The sequence below is a fragment of the Neomonachus schauinslandi genome, chromosome 11 (assembly GCF_002201575.2).
Source record: "Neomonachus schauinslandi chromosome 11, ASM220157v2, whole genome shotgun sequence".
Lineage (NCBI taxonomy): Eukaryota > Metazoa > Chordata > Mammalia > Carnivora > Phocidae > Neomonachus > Neomonachus schauinslandi.
In genome coordinates, this window is record NC_058413.1 from 68391547 (window position 1) to 68405924 (window position 14378).

The window sequence follows — 14378 nt, forward strand, 5'->3', positions numbered from 1 at the left end:
AGAGAAAGAGAGAGAGAGCACATGAGCGGTGGGGAGGGTCAGAGGGAGAAGCAGATTCCCTGCCAAGCATGGAGCCTGATGCGGGACTCGATCCCAGGACCCTGGGATCATGACCTGAGACGAAGGCAGACGCTTAACCAACTGAGCCACCCAGGTGCCCAAGAAACATAGATTTTTAAAAACAAGAAATATGTTAACCAAAAGCAATATATAGATCTTGTTTGGATCTTCAAAAAAATATGTTTAAGATGATTAATGTAGATTGAGCATAGACTTGAAATCAGATGTTCTTTCTTTTTGTCTGAGATGTTATACTAGTATTGTAGTTATATTTTTAAATCCTTAATTGTTACCTGTGTATACTGAGACATTACAGAGAATCTATGTTATCTGACATTTATTTTAAAATATTAAAGAAGTTTTTTTCTTTTTATGTTGGTGGGACAGAAGAAACAATGCCTACAGAAAGATGATGGAGGTTAAAGTGTGATGATGGGTCATGCTAATTAATTATATTATTTTTTTTCTGGTTTGAGTATATTTAACTATTTCCATAGTAAAATTTATTTTTGAAATGGTAAATATTCAAATTGAGCTCATTATGTTACTTATATTCAATAAATAGTAGCTCCTATTAAAACTGAGAGAAGGAAGGCTAAAAAACGAAGCTGGGGAAGAGGGTTCAAACTATCATCAAATAAATGAGCAAAGACAAATGATCAGAGTAAGGGAAAAGAGCAAAGTTGACTGGCCAAAACCAACGAGTGGGTGAATGATCAGTGCAAACACCAGGAACCAGAGGACAATTGTTTATGACTAGATTAGGCCTTAAAGTCTCAAATTCAGCATGTCTAAAATTGAACCCATACTCAATTTCCACAAACATTTTACCCTCAATCTTTCCTCATTTTAGTTAATGACACAAGCTAGAAACCTAGACGTCAGCCCAAAATCTCTTTCCTCTTCACCTCTCACTCCTTTTGAATTCGTCACCCCTATATCTTTCAAATCCATTCACTCTGTCCTTCTCAGGGATCATCACTCTGGTCCCAAGCCAAATTTCTTGCCCAAGTTACTCCAATAATCGCTAACGGTGATTTCTAGATTTAGTCTTTCTCCCATCCCCATGTCTGTTGTCATCTCAGCAGCTTCAGTGAAATGTTTTCAATTCATGTGTGAGAACATCACAACTCTGGTTCAAATCCATCAAGGACTATGATCTCATCCTTATGTACACCTCCATACTTATATCGCATCTCCACAGTCTTTGGGGTTATAGCTACTTTAATTGTCTTTAGGATCCTTGAACGTGCTATGCTCCTTCCACTTTGGAGCCTTTGCTTGTAATATTCCCTCTGCCTGGGATGCACTCACATCCAGTTGTCCTTTTCACCAAACAGACTTCTAATCTTTCAGATGTCACTTGTAATGTAACTTCTTCCAGAAAACCTTCCTTGACTATGCTTCATGACTAGATAGGTCCCCCTGCCATCTTCCCTAGTAGCTCTTTTTTTCTTTTATAGTAGCTTTAAAAGTCATTTAACCAGGAAAAAAAAATTAAAATACGGTTATAAATGTTATTTAAAATTACTAAAATTAAAATGTTATTTTAATAGACTATATACTTTATGAGGGTAGAAACCTTTCTGTTGTGTTTACCATAACATCCCTATCTCTCAGCATATGCCTGATAACTGATAGTCAATAAATATTTGCAGGGTATTTACTAAGTTCTAATTCTGGCTAATAGAGTATTGCATTAGCTTAGGTGTTAACTCATACAAGAATCTCTTAGAATAGGATAGGATACTCTATAATTCTATAAACTAGAGATACCTAGAGAATGTACATCTAGAGGTCAGGGAAGAACCAGTTTAAATGGGGTTTACTATGTAGGAAGTTTGCTTTGACAATAAGACTGTTATACATGTGGGCCAGCGTAGATAGTGTTCTATATTTAAGAGTAATAAAGAGGTCTGTCAAGTTAAAGAAATCACTTTTGTGAAGGCAATTAAGAGGACAAAGTTCATTTTTGCCATTCATCTAAGCATGCTTGGAAGGCTATAAAAAAACAGACCTGGGAGAATAGACACAGAAGCCCAGCGGAGTGAAGGCTTTATAAGTTATTCACTGGGAAGCCTGATAGGGGGGCAAGTGTAAAGCAAAATTCTTAATTAAATTGAACATTAGAAGTTGAATTCTGTCTGCAAGTAGATGGAATAGAATTAGAAAAGGCCACATGTGGTTATAAGTAATACAGAACCAAGACTCCCCAGGGGCAAGAAGCCCTGTGTTAATCTCTTGGTGGCTCTGAAAGGAGGAAGAAAAAAGATTAAGCCTCCTTGTGGAGATCATGTGATGACTTCCTGATCCCAGCCAAAGGCAGCATTTCCATGGAAACTTACTCTTCTCTTCCTCTTCACCCACACACTGCTCCTTCCACCTAAAAAGGCTGCTTTTGAGTCCCAAGAGAGGGATATGGAGGCACCTTGATGTTTTTCTAAATAATGAGACAAACTCCAGCAGAAAGGGGAAGAAAGCAGAGGCGGACACTGCGATGTCACGTGGAAAGTGATGGTCTTCCCCAGGACCCCGCAGCTCGGGGACCAGACACGGCTGCCTTCTTCGGAGCTTTCCCTTGTGCTCGATTGTTCTGTATTGTAGGGGGACCACCCTACTTCACGTCTGGAACAGGATAAAGAAGGAAATCTCACAGGGACAACTGTGGTTTGACTACTCTCATCCTCTAATTCTTCAACTCACCCTAGTTTAAAGATTTTTTTTTTTTTATTCATAAGAGACAGAGAGAGAGAGAGAGAGAGGCAGAGGGAGAAGCAGGCTCCCTGCTCAGCGGGACTAGATTAGGGACTCGATCCCAGGATCCTGGGATCATGACCTGAGCCGAAGGCAGACGCTTAACCCTCTGAGCCACCCAGGCGCCCCAACTCACCCTAGTTTAAACTACTTAGTTTTTAGGCCCCTTCACGGACTGGTCCTGGGTTTCATTTCTGCTAGTGTGGGGAGCCTACCTGAATCCAGTTCTCCAGCTCTGCCTCTGTAGTTTCTCCCTGCCTGAAGGATTATCTCCAGTCTCTTTGTCTTTCCAACTTACAGCCACTGCTAAGGTTTTATTCAAGGTTACTAAAAGGTTAGTAAAATTTGAATACTATTATCCAAAACTATGCAATCCTTTTCAGTATCCTCAGTTCACAAAGATGTCCCCTCCATTAAAAGTCTGATGTACATAATATCTATACTGCTTATTTGAAAACTAGCATAAGTGGTAGAATTAGATCTTTATCCATTCATTTCAATTTATCTAGCTTTACTATACACAGAGAAAGAGTTCCTGAATGTAGATGATCAATAAATATCTGCTGAATAAACATAGTGAAGCTATTCATTCACACCCTAAATTGAGAATTCTTTTATAAGACCCTATGGTAGACAAAATTTCAAAACAATTTCTGATTTCTAGAACTTATGGGTGAAACAGCATGGCTATAGCATTTAAATAAAAAGAGTTTCCTTTGGGATATTAGCTAGTAAAAGTCTCCACAATAAAGCAGACCACCCACCTATCCCATCCGTAGGAATAATCAGAAAATAAATGGTTAGATTGCTAGCAACTAGTCAACTGCATCAAGATAATCAGGGAGACATAGCAGAAAGATTTCTTTTTCTTCAGATACTTCGTATGAAATAAATAAGCTGTAATATAACTAGAGATAAGATATAATCTCTAGGCTCTGAAAAGTATCTCTTTCTGCAAAGCTGAATTCTGCAAATTCTGTGGCCTACTTACGGTCTCAGAAACAACTATTTTGTACCTGTAATCTCTAACATTGCCTGAACTCTCTTAATAAGAGAAGCTCTATTCCTGACACTACCTTCTATTTTCCAATTCAAATCATCATTAATCTCCTAGTCAACTAACTACATTTCCTTAGATCAGGCATTATTATTATTAATTACCATGTGAATTTAACTATTAATGGTGAATAGTGTTTCTCACTTTAACATAGGCCTGTCCCACTGGTGGGATTCATGCCAACTCCAAAGACAAGTTAGTCATGTGGTTTTCAGAAGATGAAAGCTTAAGATAAAGCCTGAGAGTGTTTGATGCTGGAGGTAGGACTGGTATTATATAGGTCTTAGCCAAAACATGTGATAGTCACTGTAGGGGTAGCTGGAAAGAGAAGTGCGTGGCTCAATTAACTGGCTCAAGCAGATCCGTGAGGACTAGAGGAAGAATGCTCCTGGCTGCTTTGTACTGTCTGCTGTGGAGTTTCCAGACCTCCACTGGTCATTTCCCTCGAGCCTGTGCCTCCTCCAAGAGCCTGATGGAGAAGGAATGCTGCCCACCGTGGAGGGGTGACGGGAGTCCCTGTGGCCAGCTTTCTGGCAGGGGTGCCTGTCAGGACATCGTTCTGTCCAATGCCCCCCTCGGGCCTCAATTCCCCTTCACAGGGGTGGATGACCGGGAGTCTTGGCCCTCGGTCTTTTACAATAGGACCTGCCAGTGCTTTGGCAACTTCATGGGATTCAACTGTGGAAATTGCAGGTTTGGCTTTTGGGGACCAAACTGCACAGAGAAGCGACTTTTGGTGAGAAAAAACATCTTTGATCTGAGTGTCCCAGAGAAGAACAAATTTCTTGCCTACCTTACTTTAGCGAAGCATACCACCAGTCCAGACTATGTCATCCCCACAGGCACCTATGGCCAAATGAATAATGGATCAAACCCCAAGTTTAATGACATCAACATTTATGACCTCTTTGTCTGGATGCATTATTATGTGTCAAGGGACACACTGCTTGGAGGGTCTCAAGTCTGGAGAGACATTGATTTTGCTCATGAAGCCCCAGGTTTCCTGCCTTGGCACAGACTCTTCTTGTTGCTGTGGGAACAAGAAATCCAGAAGCTGACCGGGGATGAGAACTTCACTATTCCATATTGGGATTGGCGAGATGCTAAAAGCTGTGACATTTGCACGGATGAGTACATGGGAGGGCGCAACCCAGCAAACCCTAACTTACTCAGCCCAGCATCCTTCTTCTCCTCGTGGCAGGTAAGGAGTCCTGGACATCCAATATCAGAGCCTAAAAGAACCTTAGCAATTGCTTCTTCAGGCAGGTCTTCATACACCTCCCTCCCCATCTCTCTGCCAAGAGTAGAAAAGATCCCCTATTAAAAGTCCTCAGCGTACCTTGTATTTTTCCTTTATAGCATACTTCACAATTGTAATTACATAAGTATTTGTGTGTTTATTTGTCTAATATCTTCTACCAGGTTCCTACACTCTAATAAATAAAGAGCATCTGGTTCATCACTGTATCTCTCAGCACCTAGGATGGTGCCTGGGAAGTGGTAAGGGCTCATTAAGTATTTGTTGAATGAATGGATGAATGAATATTTAGATGATTAAGTTAATGATCTAGGTCAGTGTTTCTGAAATTTTCTTCACAAAAAATTCATACAGTGTACAAATTACAAATCCCTGGTCCTAACCCTTAGACCCATTGATCAGAACTTCAGCGGGGGTGGGGGTGGGGTCCTTGGGAAGGCATCATTTACTAAATGTCTATGGTGATTATTATCATCAGGGAAATTTGGGGAATATTATTGAGAATAAATCTTTTTAAAAAATATATATCATGACCCTGGGGCCCAAATAGGTAAATAATGAAAACAGCGAATTTACATTGAGCATTTAGCCTGTGTGAAGCCTTGTTGCAAGTGTTTCTGTGTACTTAACTCAGTTAATACTTTTGCTATCCCTTCACCTTGCTAAGGTTTAAAACACTGAGCTATAAAGATAACCTGTACAAGATCACAGGATCACTAGGAACTAGCAGAGACAGGTCAGGCTTGGCTGCCTGACCGCCTATACTATTCCCAAGGACCTGACTGCTATGATGTCTTCAGCCAAAGAATCTGGCTTACTCTGTCTCATCTTTTTTCATTAGGCTGCAGAAGAAATTAGCTTTTTTTCTAAATATGTGCAAACTTTAGAGGTACAAGATAAGGGATTGCAATTCTGAAATTTAATTTCTATTTCTCCTATGCTGAATTTTTCACTCTGGATTAGGGGCAAAATGTGACCAAAGAAATATGCTTTTAATAATTTATCATTTTAAAACCATAAGGAGGAAGAAATGTTTTTCTGTCTGTATTCCAGACATTTCTAATACAGCACTTTTGACTAGTAGTGCTTTATGTAACGAAGCCCAATGTTTAAATGGGATGGGAAGAATCTGGCATTCGCGTCTTGTGCTCTGCAGGTTTGGAGTGTGAACGGCTTCCTACCCTCCCCACTAAGTTCACACACCTTCCAAATGGCGCCTATTGAAGCTCATTTAAAAATGGTCATAGTGTCATATCTGGTATCACTAATGTCAGCTATTTACCAAGAAGCATGAGTGTATTTATGCAGGAAAGGCTGGAAAAGATGAGCTTGAAAAAAAAAATCTATTTCAATAAGATTTCAGACCTCCTACCTTAATCTATAAAGTGCAAAACTCTCATCTAGTTCTCTCATCCTCTGTTACTGCTTAAAATACTGTTAAGCGAGGACAGGGATTTTCAGTCCATTATAATGCTTTCCTTAACTGTACAGCCTAGCCTCACTTGACCCAGAAAGCCTGGTGGCTTACCTAAATTACCAAAAATGTTACAACATCCACACGGAAGCTTAATAGACAGATGCTAATTGATATTTGATTACATGAGATATATGCTAGTTGGTATGATTAGAATTATATGTGCATTTTTTTTCTAATCATTTATTGAGGGGGAAGTCCCTCCCCATCCCCTCTTTTCTTTATGATTGTGGCCAATTTTATTTCTAAATAAATCTTTTGGGGTCTAGTGGGTAAACACTGGACTGAAATTATGTCATTAGGTTCCATATTATTCAATGATTAAACTGCTGCGTAGTAATTGGTGTTAAAAATCAAATTCAGAAACAGAGTGAACAAAGACCATTGAAGAAAAACAAGCAAATGATAGTTTAAATAAAAAAGGGGAAATGAAAGAGAATTTGTATCTGCCTACTGTGAGTGGTGTCACTGTGTGAGGTGACAGTTGCTGTTTCCATTTCTGGTTACTGTCCTTTAAAAATGAAGATCAGTTGTTTATATACATTTAATTCAGTAGTTCTTAATATCTAAACCACTTAGGGAGCTTAAAGAAAATTGCATGGATCCACCCACCTAATTCCTGCTGGAAAATCCTCTTCAGGTGGTCCACTGGAAAGTCCAGGCATCTGCATTTTTAAACATTTTTTAAAAGATTTATTTATTTATTTTGGGGGGAGGGGGGCAGAGGGAGATAGAGCAAGAGAATCCTCAAGCAGACTCCCCATATGGGGCTCCATCCCACAACCCTGAGATCATGACCCTAGCCAAAACCAAGAGTCTGGCGCCCAAACGACTGAGCCACCCAGGCGTCCCCAGGCATCTGCATTTTTAAAACCTTCTGTTGTGGGTCGCCTGGGTGGCTCTTGTGGGGCACCTGGGTGGCTCAGTGGGTTAAGTGTCTGACTCTTGGTTTCGGCTCAGGTCGTGAGATCCAGGCCCACATCAAGCTCCACGCTCAGCATGGAGTCTGCTTGAGATTCTCTCTCCCTCTTCCTCTGCCCCTCCTGCTCATGCTCCCTCTCTCTCTCTAAAATAAAGAAAAAAAAATCTTTAAAAATAAATAAATGAAACCTTCCTTTGTGATTCTAATGTGAAGTCAGCATTGAGAATCACCGATTTAATGAATCTGGAAGTTGTTTTGGTATCTATTTCACTTTATAAACTCAGGTTCTGTAATAAACACACCCCTAGTTTAAATGTTTTCGCCTAATTGTACACTCAAATCGAGAAGTGAGCTGCTCTCTGTGAAGGGAGAATCAAATAGCTTCCCGACTCAGTGAACTCACAGAGACCTTCGAAATTAGCTAGACTGCTAGCCCTTTGAATGCCAAGCCTCCATTTCTTCCTCAGTGTCAGATATGTTTTACAACGCAAAAACAGAGGTTTTAGAAATTCATAGCATTTATTAACTGTGAGCTAAGAGACACTCAGTGGTGTGTGGTGTAGTGCCCTTATTTTATAAAAGAAGATAGAGGCCCCAAAAAGGTATGATTTGTCCAAGGTCACACAGCTGAGGACTGAAACCTGGTGCTTCTGACTCCAATGTTGTTTCTCTGTTAATATGGAGCCATTTAGGCTCAGAAGAGATCAATTAAGTCACTAATTTATGGATATAAAATTTGACTTGTAGCCACTTGGACTCCCTTAAAATTCAGTTGCATAGACAACTGGGACAGACATTCTGATGTAGTCCTTTTCATTTATGTTAATAAAAATATTCCATTAGACTCTTACTGATGCACATCCCTTACTCAGGTAGAATTGACCCTCACCCCTTTGAGCTTTGTACAGATTTATATGATGGCACCTATAACTCTTCAGTACATGTCATTGTTTTCAAACCTGTTTTTGTCTATCAGACTGTCAGCTTCTCCAAGGAAGAGACCATTTCTAATTTATTTTTGTATCCACAGAGCTCAGAACCATGATATATGCCTATAATGGGCTTTATAAACATATGCTGAATTGAACAAAACTAAAAATCATAGAAATGTTAGCTCTAATAATAACATACATCAAAAATTAAACTCCGCATGCCTGGATTTCTAGAACCTTAGACCATACTTCTTTATAGCACTGGATCCCCAAGGCCAAGGACACAACAATGCAAAATAAGCAGTGACTCACTGAACACGTAGAATAAAACATTTTATGTAGTTCTCTCTGGGCTTCTATTTATGTATGTTTATGCAGCAAAAAGGAAAAAAAGAATATACAATAGAGAAAATAAAGCAAGTTACAACATATCTGAGTGTTATTTAAGTGAGATTAATAATATTCACTGATAGGGTTTTCTATTAAATAAAATAATATGTAAATCAGTGTTAGTATGTTTAGAAAACTATTTTTCTCATATTCAGAATGCATGTCTTTTTTGTATATATTTTTTCATTTAGTTCTTTAATGCCAAGAGCTTTTAATGTAGAAGCATGTTTGTCATTAATTAAAACAGTCCAACATTTTTGGAGATGGGGGTCCTTAATAACACTAAAGTACAAATACCTGTGCTCAACACAATTAGATCCAATGTTATGCAAGCAGCTGATAGACCAGCCATAAAAAGCAAAGGTAGATCAGGGTAGCTGTCATGATGGATCAAAATAAAGAGAAATAAACATTCCTAGATGATAGCCATGACTGAAATGTGGCCAGGGAATTCACTCATCAGGTGAAAAGCACATCACATGGAAGCGAACAGTGGGAAGAAAAAAGAAAAAAGTCACATTTCAGCAGAGAGTCATGGGTTTTAGGTAACCATGGCAACAGCTCAGTGAAATAACAGCTTCTTTTTTTTCTTTATGGAAAAGATTCTGTGGAATGTCATATGGTTTACTTTTTTTTTTTTCCCCACAAATAAATCTCTAATGCCCTAATAGAATCTTTGCTCCTGACAGCTTCTAATAACTGGTAATTTGTTGCTATTTACTTAAGTTTAAGAGAACACCATCTAGCTTCACCTCAATTAATACATCTTTCTTCTTTCTATCTCTCTTTTTTCATTTGACTTGGGACACTTGATTTTTTCTCCCCATCATATGTTATAAATCACCAGTGTTCAAATAGAAAAAGAAGAACTTCCTCATCATAGGACCTCTGCCACTTACCAGATGATAGTGAACAAATTATTTAGAGTCTTTGACCTTTGGTTTATCTCAACAGAAAAAAATGGGGTGCAGTTATTATATATGCTTGTTTTCTGTGTTAATGAAAGCACTAAATGCAATGGAAAGCAGAATAATGTAGTGGAAGGTATAATCTTTTGAATCACAGAAACACGAGTTTCAGTGGACTTTTGTAACTTCCTTCGCTACAAGATACTGGACAAGTTACTTATTCTGGGACCTTTTCCTTTAAAATTAGAATAATATATCTTAAAGCATTATGGTGGAGGGATTCAATGGAATCTGTTAATGTAAAATGACTGGTTTAGTATCTGACATATTCTTTGAGTTCCATGTGTGGAAATTATTACTATAACATATCTTTATATGACATATCAATGTTTGTTATTACAATTTGGTGGCTTGCCCAATGGGTTTATATTCAATAATAGTATAATAGCTGTCATTTTTTAAAAAAGATTTATTTGGGGGGGGCTAGGGATAGAGGGAGAGCAGAGAGAGAATCTCAAGCAGACTCCCCGCTGAGCTTGATCCCACAACCATGAGATCATCACCTGAGCAGAAATCAAAAGTCAGACACTCAAACAACTGAGCCACCCAGGCGCCCCAAAAGCGATTATTATTAAACACTCTATACCTGAAACTGTATACTAAGTGCTTTGCATATGTTAAATTATTTGATCCTTCATTAAAAGCTGTTATAATACCCATGTACAGATGAAAAACTTAATACTCAGAGAGCTTAAGTAATTTGCCCAAGGTCATGTATCTAATAATAGTCAATACTAGAAATCATGTCTGACTCTCAGCTCCATGATCCTAACCATTGTGTTTAACGATTTCTCCTCCCTGACTCTCCTTCTGTAACAAATACAAACATGATCACTTGGAACTAAGTTTTTCAAATTATTTCTGGAACCAGGGTAGATTTCCTCCTTGTTACTAATACATCCAGTCATCTGAACACTTAGTCACTTGGCAGTTGGCATTTCAGCAAAAATAGTTCCATTCAAACCTCTCTAATTTAAAGGAGTCTGCTATAGGAGTTTTTGAGGCAGTAGGATCTTTCGAAAATGTCCTGAGATGGTTTATTATTCCAACAGGAATGAAATGATTTCGTTTATGTACCTGTCGTGATGTCTAGTTAATCGACATGATAAAGGAATCCAACATATTATATTCAAGGCAAAAGCTAGGTTAGCTTTATTCAACCATTCCTAAGCCATTTACAGGCAGTAATAAATGTAGTGGATATATACATTTGGAATCAGCACTGTGTATTAATGTTCTAGCCCTGGCTCTAAGCATCAGATGACCTTAGACAAGTCACCCAACAGATCTATTTCTCAATTATGCATGGATAAAAGAATTGAGGAATGTTGTGAAGTGTGAAGAAACCTGGAGACCGACATTTGCTGGGCAAAAAAACTGTGCTTTCTATTACTATTCTATTTTATTATTAATATAGTAGATGTGAATTATACATTACTGTGTTACATAATAGTATATTTTTATTATATCCTATTATATTTAATATGATTTCATATTACAGTTGAGAAAATTGAGACTTAGCAAGTCTAAATAATGTGCTCAGTGACACATCGCGATTAAGTAGCAGGGCCGGAACTGACGCCCACATCTACCGGAATTTGACATCCGGTTCTTTTCCAACACACAATGCTTCAATTCATAAGTGATATCTTAGTGACCCAAAATTGAAAGCTTCTCTACGTGTCTCTCGTTGAACATAGTACCAGCTATTCCTGGGGGGCATGGCTCATTCAGTTCCATCTCATGATAATTGAATTTGCTTTTACATTTCTCTAGAGGGCAAACTCACTGTAGCAGGAGACTGATAAGATTGTCTTGATTATTTTTAACTGTGATGCAAACAAGTGACCAGGAAGGCTTTTCACTTTTAAAATATTGTTCCATGTGCCTTGCCTGTTGCCCATAAAAGTATTCATCATAATACAGGGTTTTAGATGCTACTAACCCTTTGTATTCTTCCGTACTCAGACTGCATTTCCTCATCATTAAAATAGGAAAGAAAAATCATATAAACCTACAAGGTGGTTGTGTGAAATTTAAAAAATGTACACAGCGATGCCTTCCTGATGGTCTGGAACAGAATAGGGCCTCAATATATATTTAATAAAAATGATACATTTAAAAAATACCTTCCAGGACAGAGGTTGGTACCAATTACAGGACGAGTTAAAAAGTCTGCTGAACACATGTTTGTAGTTGAAGATTCATTGGTTCGTCCATTGATTTGTTTTTCATCCATCAAATATTGATTGAGCCTCTATTCTAGATTAGGTGAACAGTAATAATAATAAAGTTGTCCTCGTGGAGATCACATTTTCTAAGGGAAGTGATACTGATTGTTTATCAAGGGAGTCTAAAGTAAATGAAGTCTACATTTGACAAAGAATGATGTTACCTGCTCAGTGGGCACAGGCCTCCTGTGGAAGTATGTGCCTGTTATGAACAGTCAGTCATGGCAGGGTGGTTCTCTGCACTTCTTGTTTTGGGTTAGGATTGATATCTTGCTACTTAGTTCATTGCTCTCACTGAATCTAAGGCATCAGTGATTTTAAGATGAATTAATTTATATAGCACTGAGACCAAAAAATAAAGATAAATCTGCTTATTAAATTATGGTGTAATATTTTTAATCTTTTACAATTTTTATTTTATATTTATACTGAAAGAGCTCCTTTGACTTCTGTAGTGAAATATTTTTATTGTAGTTCATTCTTCTGCCTACCTGTAAATGAAACTATAAGCAAAATAATTCAGTGAAGAATTCCTCAAAATTCTTCCTATTTAGAGTCAGATCCTTTTGAATTACTTTCGAAGTCAGAGTTAACAGCGTCTGTTTTTTCTAAGATATTGCCTTGGCCTTGAAGACAAGGTCAGATGTCAGATCCATGGCAAGGAGTGAGCATGCTTAGGCATGAAAAAAGTCGTGGCAGGGAGAAGCACAAGTAATGCTAGGAGAAGGGTAGCCAACCTGACTTTAGCAGTCAGATCGCATCATTTGTAAACAAATTGAAGAATGGTGCCCAGACTCAAGCTATATTCTGGAGGTACAATTGACAAGACTGGCTAATGATTTCAATCATAAGCGAAAGACATAAGAGAATAAAATACAAATGAAAAGTCACCAGTTCTGGCTTAAAAAGGATGACTCATAGGTTTGAGCTGCAGGACGTTTGGTGTGATAGGAAATATGGGAAGAGGAACAGAGTTTGGGGAGTTTAAACGTGACATGTGAGATGCATGGGAGATAAGACTGAAATAGGAAGTCAGAGATGGATATACAGGTTTAAAGTTCAGAGGAGTGGTTTTGAACTAGAGATAGGAACTAGGGAGTTCTCACCAAGGAGTTGGCATGTAAGCCATGAAACTTGTGAGAGCCAAAAGAGAAGATATGTAGAGAGAGAAAACAGGAGATGGCACAGATGTAAACTCGGGACCAGGGCTAGCTTCATGGGCAGACAACTAGCAAAGTCACACAATGGATGTTTAACAGATGTTTGTCAGGCTAATGTTCTCATCAAATAAATATTTGACAAAATTATATGAAGTCATTTTTATTATCCTCCTTCGATCGATGAGGCCTAGGAAATTTGACTCATTTTCTTAAGTAGATACAAGATGAGAATTCTGTTCTAGATTTTAGCTTTCACTGCTTATTCGGCAACCCTCAGAAGGCTGCTTCCTTCAACAATTTCCTTTAAAATATGGAACTCTCGGTGAATCTCCCTGCCTTCCCCACTTTGATGCTGAGGCGGCCACAACTCCTTTAACATAAAGGTTTTTGTGTAGATAATCTGCACCCGCCTGGAGGAGTACAACAGCCAGCAGGTTTTATGCGACGGAACTCCGGAGGGACCGCTACTGCGCAATCCTGGAAACCATGACAAAGCCAGGACCCCGAGGCTCCCCTCCTCCGCTGATGTGGAATTCTGCCTAAGTCTGACCCAGTATGAATCGGATTCCATGGATAAAGCTGCCAATTTCAGCTTTAGAAATACACTGGAAGGTAATCCTCTTTTATCACTCATTTAAAATTTCCTCTGTTTTTCTGCACTGTTTGTAATCTCTTATCCAAAACCCCAGATATGTTTAAGAATTCAGAATTTTCTGAGTAAAGACAAGTGGCATATATGCCTATATGGCCAATAATCCTCACAGAGTCTGAGCAGCACCATAATCCAACACATACAACTCTTTAGCAAGAGGTATGAATACACCCACCGTCACAATAAAGAAAGATGATTGGCAGCCTAATGGTGAATAAGGTCAGCTTTTTCCACTGATAGAGTATTTTTTTTTAGAGTATTGATGCCGAACAAAACATTTCAGACCAATTAGTATTTTGCAATTATAGATAAAAGACTGTGGATCTATCATACTTTGCAAGATTTAGTATTTTACCTAGTTTAAAATACTTTGAACACTAGGCTCTTTGAGCCAAGTCCATTCTCTTACCTATAATAAGGATTAAATCTATATGTCAGGTTAAGTCTCCATCTCATTATCCCTCACGGTTTCTGTGCTTTGTCAGAGATTCCTTCTCAGAGGCTCTTCTAGGTCCTACTT

At 38.4% G+C, this 14378-nt stretch overlaps 1 protein-coding gene across 2 annotated transcripts in view; it reads left to right on the forward strand.

The window, feature by feature from the left end:
• Positions 1-4209: 4209 nt before the first annotated feature.
• The window catches only part of TYR (tyrosinase), a 96196-nt gene continuing 86027 nt past the window's right edge, over positions 4210-14378 (forward strand). Inside the window, exons 1-3 of one of the 2 annotated variants that reach the window (XM_044919495.1) lie at positions 4254-5072; positions 7871-7872; positions 13715-13818. In XM_044919495.1, coding sequence (XP_044775430.1) covers positions 4254-5072; positions 7871-7872; positions 13715-13818 — 925 coding nt within the window. Of the gene's footprint in view, positions 5073-7870; positions 7873-13601; positions 13819-14378 lie in introns of both variants that reach the window. The other variant, XM_021679097.2, reaches the window with a different exon arrangement.